The 10,495-nt window shown below is 45.8% G+C and overlaps 1 protein-coding gene across 2 annotated transcripts in view; it reads left to right on the plus strand.

The window, feature by feature from the left end:
• The window catches only part of NR3C1 (nuclear receptor subfamily 3 group C member 1), a 136,718-nt gene extending 130,024 nt beyond the window's left edge, over positions 1-6,694 (plus strand). For both annotated transcript variants that reach the window (XM_025204031.1, XM_025204029.1), the window contains exons 8-9: positions 1,415-1,572; positions 2,285-6,694. In XM_025204031.1, the coding sequence (XP_025059816.1) occupies positions 1,415-1,572; positions 2,285-2,437 (311 nt within the window). In that variant the 3' untranslated portion in view covers positions 2,438-6,694. The remainder of the gene's footprint in view (positions 1-1,414; positions 1,573-2,284) is intronic.
• The last annotated feature ends 3,801 nt before the right edge of the window (positions 6,695-10,495 follow it).

Genomic DNA, 10,495 nt, shown 5'->3' on the forward strand with positions numbered 1-10,495 from the left:
TCATGGGTTGCACCTTCCCCCCACCCCCCCAGTGGACCCCCAATCTCCTCCAGTCTGCTGGACTCTCAGCCACCTGGCTTTCCCTCTCCACCCTGATTTACCCGATATTGAGCAGCCATTTTGAATCAATTTAACCTTCCCCTAACACCCCTGAATGTCAGTACTTAGCTTTAGTGTCTAAGATTTGATGCCTTTTCCTCCATTCTGTCTCTGAGTCCTGTCACTTCCCCGCCTGCAGCTCCTTGTCCTGTTCCCATTTCTGTAATCTAATCAGACTGAGTCTGCATGCTGCCGACTTTTGTGCTCAGTCCCCTTGTTTAGCCAGTCCCAGTCTCTCCTCTCAGTCAGCTCGTTTCCTTGCCCAAGTCTACATTAAATTGGTCTTTCTCGTACCCCTTCTCAGGGTGCTTGTCCAATCTCAGTCCGTTCTAGTTTCTCCTCCCCTCCCCTACCTCCATATCAGATCTTTCTCCTCTACCATGCCCACCTTTCCCTGGCTCCTCTGGTTCCTGGTCCATGTAGTTCCCATTCCCTGCTTCCTCATCTGGTCTCAGTCTCCTACTCCAGAAGCTCAGGTTCTTGTGTCAGCCTTCTTACCCAACTATTGCAAGTCTCCTCTGCCTCTCCACAGGTCCCAGTCTGGGTGTCCTTGTCCAGCTAGTCATAGTCTCTCTCCCCTACTTCAGCTTCCAGTCTCAGTCTGACCTTCCATCTGAGACTTTATCCCTGTCTTCTCCCACCTCCTGTCCAGGCCCAGATCCAGATCCTCCTCCTCCACATTTAATTCAGGCAGCTTCTTCATCTGGTCCGAGCCATGGAAGGAGAGGGAGAGTGGATATCGGGAGCAATAAAAGAGTTACATTTGTTATTTGCTTTCAGTTCAGAAATGCAGGAAAGTTCTGCTTAGCTGAAACTTGCCCACTTCAAAAGAAGCCTTTGGGGACCTAAGCTGCAAATCTATCAGGCCTCCATTGCACACGTGAATTGTAAATTTTTCTTCAAAGGCTTATAACTCAACAAAGTCTGGGCAGATTTTTACAGAACTGGTGAAATACCCACTCCTGATAAAAAGGCCACCCCCAGCCATCTGTGCTTCAAGGCATGGGAGTGCTAGAGCTTTTAAAAATTCAGATGGCAGCAGGCCTTCATCACAAATAGTTTTATAGAAATGAAAAATGTCAGACAACCTTAATAACTGGTGGGGCTGCCAATCTGTGGAGTCTGCGCATCATACTTGTCACAGTGACCCAAATTTTAATATCTAAATATGGGATTTTAGACTGCCAAGCTCTGTTCCCCTTCAAGGTTTTTTGTGTAACTAATGCAAAGGGGGCTTTTCTGTAACAACACATAACACAAGCATCAGCCCAGGATTGCTAAATGGGAATCTTACAGGTACATTTCAATGTTTCAGTTCCTAAGGAGGGCCTGAAAAGTCAAGCTTTGTTTGAAGAAATTCGTATGACATACATTAAAGAGCTGGGGAAAGCCATAGTGAAGAGAGAAGGGAACTCGAGCCAGAACTGGCAGCGGTTTTATCAACTGACTAAGCTTTTGGATTCCATGCATGAAGTAAGTTTAAAAATGTTCACTTTTACATGTTCCTCATAGAAAAGCTTGTGCAGAGACACTCTGCTGTTGAAACCTGATTGGAGCTGCTGAAGTAAAAAGTTTGCATTTGCTGAAGCAGTTATAAAAAGAAACTTTTCAAGGAACCCATCCATCGAGAAGACACGTTTTTGTCTTCGAACTTTCAGGGTGGTAGAAATTACTTTTAACCTTCTGTTTTGAAGTTCAGTAGATCAAAAGCTGTTTGTTCCCCTTTAAAATGGAATCATGCAACAATTAGATTTTTAGTTTTAAGAGTCTACGTACTAGTAGTGGGAGGTGTGAAGTGACCTTGTGGGTAGAAAGCAAATGTCAGATTTATGGAAAACATACTTTTAATTATCTTAAAAACTTCACATAATACCTACATTCAAGTCATTTTGATGTCAGTATTTTTCATAGCGTAAGGCAAAAGAAACCTGTTACAGTTTTATAAACCCTGTAACAGTCTAGTCACAGTAGCATGGAGCAATTTACCCTTCAGTGGGGTGCTCAGTGGTGCTGTGGCTAAATTGAGTTTATGGGGGAGAGACCCAAGCAGGCTTCAAGCAGGTTAGTTCTGGCACCAGTAGCCATCTTTTCTTGACAGCAGCTTAGACTGAAGAAATACTACACTGAGTCAATGTTGCTTCACTGTGCTTTAGTGTGAGACTAACTTCTCTTTTATCACTTGTAGGTGGTTGAAAATCTTCTGAACTTTTGCTTCCAAACGTTTTTGGATAAATCCATGAGTATTGAATTCCCCGAGATGTTGGCCGAAATCATCAGCAATCAGATACCAAAATATTCAAATGGAAATATCAAGAAGCTCTTATTTCATCAAAAGTGACTGCCTTAACAAAAAAAGGGTTGCCTTAAGAAAAAGTCAAATTATAGCTTTTTTTTGTACAAACTATCAGATTTGTTAATTTTGTCCTTGCAACGGTGTTTCTTTTGTAATTATGCACTACATGTGGTTTACAGAGGGCCAAGATTTAGGCTATAGAAGCAGCAGATTTCTCACATTGAATGCTTAGGAGAGTTGGGGGAGGGAGGGGAAAGGAAATGAACTGCTATTGTCAGGCATTGTGTTTCTCCTCCAGTGCAACATTCGTGGATGCATCCAAGCCGCCGGTGCCAAGTTCAGAGCCCGTATTTTGAACATTTTGCTAGGACTTTCTGCAGTTGGTGGGATAACATTTTCTAGATTTTTTTTTTTCAGTAAAGTGTTTTGGGGTTTCTTTTCCCTGTATTTCCCCTTCCCTCCCCCTCTCTTCTTTTCCTTTTTTTTTTTTTAAATTAAGGTAGCGTTTTGGTTTATGCATGTAACCTGAAGAAAGTTTACAAGTGTATATCAGAAAAGGGAAGTTGTGCCTTTTATAGCTATTACTGTCTGGTTTTAGCAATTTCCTTTAACTTTATATACCGTGAACTAGGCTTGCTCATTTTTTCTTACATAATTTTTTTGTAATACTTCAAGATGCCTAATGTACAGCTGTTTTTTTAAGGTGGGGCAGCTCTTAGCTTTCCTAAATGACCTCTAGACATTAATCCTTGAGTATATTCACACAAAAATGGGCTGGCTTTTCTAACCTGATTGCTTTCAACTGTCGAGATGACCGTAAAAATTTGGCATTTTTTTAGGGTGGGAGGATGGGGGGGATAAGAACTGTCAAATGTAACCTAGATAGATATGAATGAAACATACTTTTGGTATATGCGACAATGTGTTGGATATGCAGATTCATAGAAAAGTAGCTGAGGCCTAACTGGATGTAAATGAGCAGGTTATTTTATACAAAAGCAAACCTGATTTTTGCATATAACGCAACAGCCATAACTATAAGAGTCTGGGCTGCATTGACGCCAAGATCAGTCCTGACTGCCCATCAGGAAACTTTCAGGAAAATATGCATAGCTTAAAAAACAAGTTTACTTCTGTGTGGAGAAACTCACATTTTCTATACACTTAAATTTCTCATTATACAAAACTATATAGAAAAAAATTATTGACTTGAGAGAGAGATTTGCAATTATGCCCTATATTTTTTTTTGTTGTATTGGTTCTAGAAGTGTTTTCTTCAATTAGATGTTTATCTTCATGCAGGCAGTAAAACAGACCAACCGCACTAACAAATTGTAACTCTCTGGATATGCAGACCCCATACTTGTGCAGTTAGACACCTATTGTCACATGTTCATCTGTCACTGATCGGTTCATCTTCTTTCCTGGAGAGCAGGAAGGTTCTGCTACTGATTTTGTGGTTTAGAGTTGTATGTCAAACGTGTCTTTGTAAGGCTACATCCCTTCATATCGAATACTAGTGTGCCATAAAATTACTATAGGTCTTGTGAATTTCTCCTTGTTGCCATTGATAATTATATTTTAAACAATTTAGAAGCTGTAGTAGCCTTTTCTACGCGCACCTTACAACTTTCTGTAAACAGAAAAATAAAATATTTCCTAAGCCACTCTAAAATTTGATTTTTATTCAAAGTGGCCAGATTATTTGTGTAATAGAAATGAAATAAATCCTCTAAATGATAAACTATGAAACGTCTAATATATTTTTATATTTAGTTATAGTTTCAAATATGTATAATTGGTATATACATTCACTAATCTGAGAAGGGAAGGGCTACTGCAGCTTTAAAAGCAATTTATGAAATGATTGTAAAATAGCTTGTATAGTGTATAATAAGAATGATTTTTAGATGACAGATCGCTTTATCATGACACATGTAATTATATTTTTTGTAGGGGTCACAAATATGCTGAATGGTAACCCATACAAGTTGTGGTTTGTCTGGAAGTATTAGTCCTGGCAGTAGTGATGTTAGGTATCCAAAGAGGTACTCGGTTTAAAAGGAAGAAGCTGATACTTAGTGGGTTTTCCTAGGGCTGGATTTTCTATTCATCAAATCACCGTATAAAAGCGCAGGCTGGAACATGGGTGTTACACTTCCACCTGCTATTTTTGGTTACCCTTCACATTCCAGTAGTAAATTTGCAAACTTTGTGGATTTACTTGACCTCCGCTGCAAAAAATGTAAAGTAAAAAGGGGTGTTTATGCCCGCATGCATGCACCACCGAACATATGGGGTTAATTTCATATACAGCCTCACACATCATAGCAAAAACAGCTTAAAATTGGCAATAATACGCATACAGGTACCAGCAATATGTAAATATAGAGCATAGGTTGTTCACAATACACTAATACATTTCTATAGTGCAACAAAAGTTTGTTTCCAAGTGAAATAGGAAACTAAATTTTCATCCTTTCTTAAATCTCTTTTTGAATATTATACCTATTAAAAAAGATATTGTATTCAGTACTTTTGGAGGAAAATATCACATTTAATAAAAAAAAGTAATTCTGTTCTCTTTCAATGATCTATAAAGAGTATGTACATTTTGTAACAGTTAAGCTAGACTTCAAGTATTTTAACTGCAGTTTTCAACCGAATTGGATGAAAATATTTATGCTACCTGTTTGGAATACGGTTAGGAAAATCCTAGTGTTTGGTTTTAAACCAGCTCTTTAAAAAAAAGAAAAAGAGCTCTAAAAATGTTCTTATTTCAGAGAATGTTTTAAAACTTAAACTGAGAAGCTCCGTGCATTAATCTTTCATTTTTATCCCAGATACCTCAATTTGATCTCTCAAGAAATCTGTGTGTATGTGTGTGTGGACAAAGGTATGTGCTGTTGTTTGCCAACCGAAATGTACATGAACAAAATAGTCTGACCTTGGGAGAATTAAGAACTTGGCAGGAAAGAGGCTTTCACTCTTTTGGTTGCTATGCCTGTATGTTCATTCTTTGGTTATGGGTCTAAGGAAAGAAGAAAACTGGGATGTTGGGAGAGAGATTCATTCTGTTTGTGCTGTTATAAAGTTTTCAACTTGCTCCATTTTAAATGTAGAAGCGTAGCAAGCAGCGGGCAGTACATGTTTAATGTAGAATTAGTCCTTTCAGCGCTGGGAAAAATCTGCACTTTGGATACAGCAGGAAGAATCCTGACTTCTGTCTCTTCAGTGCCTTATCACATAGTGCGGGAGACACGTGGATGTTTCTAGAGATGCACATGAATGGTCCTGGAGACATACTATATTTTGTTATTGCACATGAAAACCGATAGGAATGGCCTTACATAAGATAAGCCAGGGCATGAAGATGCAGAGGGGAGGTACCATCACCTTATACAATATGGTTGTCACCCAAAGTACAACACAAATCCACTTGGAATCTATTAAGAGTTTTGCAACTGGTAAGAGAGGGAGCACGTCTGAGAGTAAGTGCCAACCTGGAAGTAGCCTCTTTAGTCTCTCAAAGGTTTTGAGAACAGGTGAGAAGGAGATGCCTGGACAAGTCCACAAAATCCTGCTTCCCTTCATCACGCTTCAGTGAAATCGTGTGTGCGTGAGGACTGCAGGACCAGGCCCTAGGAGAGAAATTGTAAGAGGATCGTATGTATAATATATTACTTGAGCTTCATCATTTGTCCAGTCTGCAGCCAGGCATTGGCAAGCCAACATAGGAACCAAATTTTCAGGAAGGAATAAAGCCTCCTTAAAAAAAAATTCTTAAAAAAAAATGCAGAGAGGCTTCTATTTTCTGATGAAAGGCTGTGTGTATGAAAATATCCCCCACCTCCAAACTAACTTGCTAACAGCATAGATTCAAGTGTGTCATTATTCTATTTTGTATATTAAACAAAAGATATATAATGGGGACAAATCCTATATCATACTGGTGTATGGCATTATTAAAAAAAAGCTTTTTTCATTATTTTTTATCACAGTAATTTTAAACAGTGTAAAATTAAAACCAGTGACTCCTGTTTAAAAAATAAAAGTTGTAGTTTTTTATTCATGCCGAATAATTCTGTAGTAACAATTCTGTAGTTTTCACCTACTCAGTGAAATGTTGGACTGTAAAATCTTGTGTGGAACTGTTGAACATTTATTTTTTCATTTAAATTTGCTGTGCTGGTGATACAAAGCCACACATCTGTACAGAAGTTGCAGTAAATGTGAGCCATTTACAGCAATGCCGAATAATGGACAGAAATCACATAATAAAATTCTGCTTTTTTCATTAAATGGTTCCTGTTTTTCTAAAGTTTGTCGTGTCCCTGACCAGGATAATGGGAGACAGTTGAGTCAGTGCCTCTATTCTTTGCTATTCATCATGAATGTGAAAGTTAACATTTTACTAGGTGTGTCTATATGTGTTGTGGGAAGTGGTGGGTTTACTCTACAGCAGTGGTCACCAACCAGTCCATCTTGATTGTAGAGTGACAGTCGATCTCAGTCTGTCAGGCTCCATGATCAGGAGCAGCAGGACACACATGGCTGGGCTGAGCCATGCCCCCTGTCACCCGGGCTGGGCTGGGTGAGTGGGGTCAGAGCCCAGGCAGCTTATCTGGGAGGGGAGGTGGGGACGTAGATCCTAGGGTGCCTTTTACTCTAGAGCAGTGGTCTCCAACCTTTTTATGGTGAAGATCACTTTTTGTGAGTAAATTACTCATAAACCTACCCTTGGCAGACATCTACATGTGCAGGATGCAGGAGCAAATTTGCTAGCAGCAATCTGCTCCCATCCCCTCTGGGCCTATAGCACCCAGAGGGAGCTGGAGGAGCTGGGTGCACGTGTCTGCAGCCAGTGGCCATCTTTAAAAGGCAGCCCTGCATGCTGTTCCCTGGTCACCTACCTCCTTGGCCCGGAGTAGCGCGCAGAGCACGGGAGCAGCATGTGGCTGCTCCACCCCCAGGCCCCGGGAGTGACATCCAGCACCCCAGGCTCCTCACCACGCGGCCCATGATGCTGGCTCACCACCTGGCCCACGTCAGTCTCAGCCCTAACATCCTCCCCCCCTCCAACCCAGTGCAGCTGCCTGGCCTGGTTCACTGTTATCCCAGGCCTCCTGCCCTTGTGCTGCTGCCCAGACCCCAGCAGGGATGCTGATGACATGCTCCTGGATGCTGCCACCGCTGCTGGCTATGTGCTGGGCCTCCAGCCCTGCTGCCTGCGAGCCCGCTCAGCTAGGCAGGACTTGTGGCTGCACGTCATCCAGATCACCTGCGACACCAAGCAGTTGCTGGAGGTGTTCCAGATGGCCTAGGCCACCTTCCTGGAGCTCCTTGACCAGTTCCACCCACACCTGGGGTGGCAGGTCACTGCCATGTGGCTGCCCCTTCCCAGAGACACTTAGCTGGCCACCACCCTGCTCGAGCTGGCTGTACCTGCCAGCTTCCGCTATGTTGGCCACCTCTTCAGCATGGGAAAGGCTACCACTGGGGAGGCTGTCCTGAAGGTCTGCAGCGCTTTCCAGGACATTCTGGCACATCATGCTCTGGCTGTATGACCCCCTGGAGGTGGTGGGGTTCTGCACCCTGCACTTCCACCAATGCATTGGGACCCTGGACAGGACCCACATCCCTGTCACCTGCCCACCCTGCAGTGACTGCCCTACTACAGCTGGTGTGGATTCCACTCTGCCATGCAATCTGGTGGTTGCACCAGAGAAGGCAGACCTCTTTAACAAATTCTTCACCTGTTGTGCAGGGACCGGGACTCCCCCACCATGTTTCAAGATGGACTCGAGGGGAACGCCTCAAGACCTAAGGTTGAGGAGGACCGGGTTAGAGAGCTTCTGGAGGGGCTGGACGTGTTCAAGTCAGTAGGTCCAGATGCTCTCCACCCCAGGGTGTTGAGGGAGCTAGCAGGGGTTATTGCTGGGCCCTTGGCACGGCTTTACGAGTGCTCGTGGTGCTTGGGCCAGGTGCCAGATGATTGGAAGCTAGCCAATGTGGTCCCCATCTTTAAGAAAGGGAGGAGGGAGGACCTGGGCAACTATAGGCCCGTCAGTCTTACCTCAATCCTGGGGAAACTCTTTGAGAAGATTATCAAGGAGCACATCTGTGATGGGCCGGCATCGGGGATGATGCGCAAGGGCAACCAGCACGGTTTCATTAGGGGCAGGTCATGTCAAACCAACCTGATTGCCTTTTACGATCAGGTCACAAAAGCATTGGATGCAGGTGTCGCCATGGATGTAGTCTTTCTGGACTTCAGCAAGGCCTTTGACACTGTCTCCCACCCCATCCTCGTTAAAAAACTAGGCGACTGTGGCATTGATGCCTACACAGTCAGATGAATTGCTAATTGGCTGAAGGGTAGTACTCAGAGGGTGGTGGTGGACGGGTCATATTCGACCTGGGGGGAAGTGGGCAGCGGAGGCTGATCTGGGGACAGCAGGGCAGACCCTACAGTGAGAGACTACGGGACCTGAACCTGTTCAGCCTTCACAAGAGAAGGCTGAGGGGGGACCTTGTGACCATCTATAAACTCACTAGGGGGGACCAGAAGGGTTTGGGGGAGACCTTGTTTCCCCAGCGCACCTCGGGATAACAAGGAATAATGGCCACAAGTTGTTGGAGAGTAGGTTTAGCTTGGACATCCGTAAGAACTACTTCACAGTTAGGGTGGCTAGGATCTGGAACCAACTTGCAAGGGAAGTGGTGCTGGCTCCTGCCCCGGGGGTCATTAAGAAGCAGCTCGATGCCTACCTGGCTGGGGTCACTTGAGCCCAGTTTTCCTCCTGCCCAGGCAGGGGGTCGGACTTGAAGATCTACAAGGTCCCTTCCGACCCGACTTCCATGATTCTATGATGCTCCAGGCCATTGTAGGCCACCGCGGTGCCTTCACCCATGACACTTGCGTCTTCTGCAACTCCACCCTGCCAGCCCTGGTAGAGAGCCGTCGCTTTGTTCCGGGGGTGCCAGACCTTCAGCTGGGTGCAGTGATGGTGCAGCCCCCTCCTCATCAGGAATCCCACCTACCCGCTGCTCCCCTGGCTTGTGTGGCCCTACACCAGCCAGCTAGACCCCAACCAGGCACACTTCAACTGGTGCCTTGGCTGGACCCACATGCTGGCGGAGTGTGCCTTTGGCCACCTGAAGGGATGCTGGTGCACCCTCACTGCCTGCCTCAAGGTCACCGAGGCTGACATCCCCCAGGTCATTGCCTCAGCTTGTATGCTGCATGACAGGTGTGAGGCCCAGGACCAGCTCTTACACAAGGCTTGGGCAGAGGACACTTGGCACCAGGAGCACCAGCTATGGCGACAGCAGTAGGCCTCCCCGCTCCACTGAGGCCCCAGCTGAGCCACTCACCCATCAGCAGGGCCAGGGTACAGGGTGCGAGAGATGCTGGCTGATCATCTCTTCCTGTGCTCCCCACTAGCCAGCCACCCATGGATCCCCACCACGCACCCCTAGCACCACGCTCACTGCAGACGGGTCTCAGAAAAGTACTTTATTCCTTTCCACAAACACAGCAGCCCCTCCCCTCCCATCAGGGCCCCCATGTGGTGGTGGCCTAGCTGAAGGCAGCTTTTGCTCCAGGGCTACCTGCAGCCGGGGTGAGCAGCAGGGCTGGGCCCAGGTGGGGGAGGGCTGGGGCAGGGACACCTGGCTGGTGGAGGCACCGCTGCACCTCAGCCCAGGCTCATGGGCTGGAGCAGAACCCAGTGGCCAGAGACTGGCTGCAGGTAGTCCAGGGTGCTGCTGTGCTTGGTAGCTGCCAGCAGCACCCAGCGCAGCACAGGACAGGCAGCCACGCAGCAGTACAGTGCCAGGAAGCAGCACTGGGCTGTGGGCAGGATGCTTTGGCTGGCCTGGGACCTCTGTAGGGACACGCAGTGGCCAGAGGCTGGCTGCAGGTGACCCAGCATCCCCACAGGCTTTTAAGGGCCTGGGGCTGGGGCAGATAAAGAGCTGCCCCAGCCCTGGGTCTGGAAAAGCTCTCAGCTTTAGGACCCTGGGGCTAAGCTGTAGGGAGCCTGGTGGTGGGACTGACCGGGAGCAAACTTGCTCCTGGTCAGCATCTACATGTGTGAT

This window comes from Alligator sinensis, unplaced genomic scaffold, assembly GCF_000455745.1.
Source record: "Alligator sinensis unplaced genomic scaffold, ASM45574v1 scaffold135_2, whole genome shotgun sequence".
Lineage (NCBI taxonomy): Eukaryota > Metazoa > Chordata > Crocodylia > Alligatoridae > Alligator > Alligator sinensis.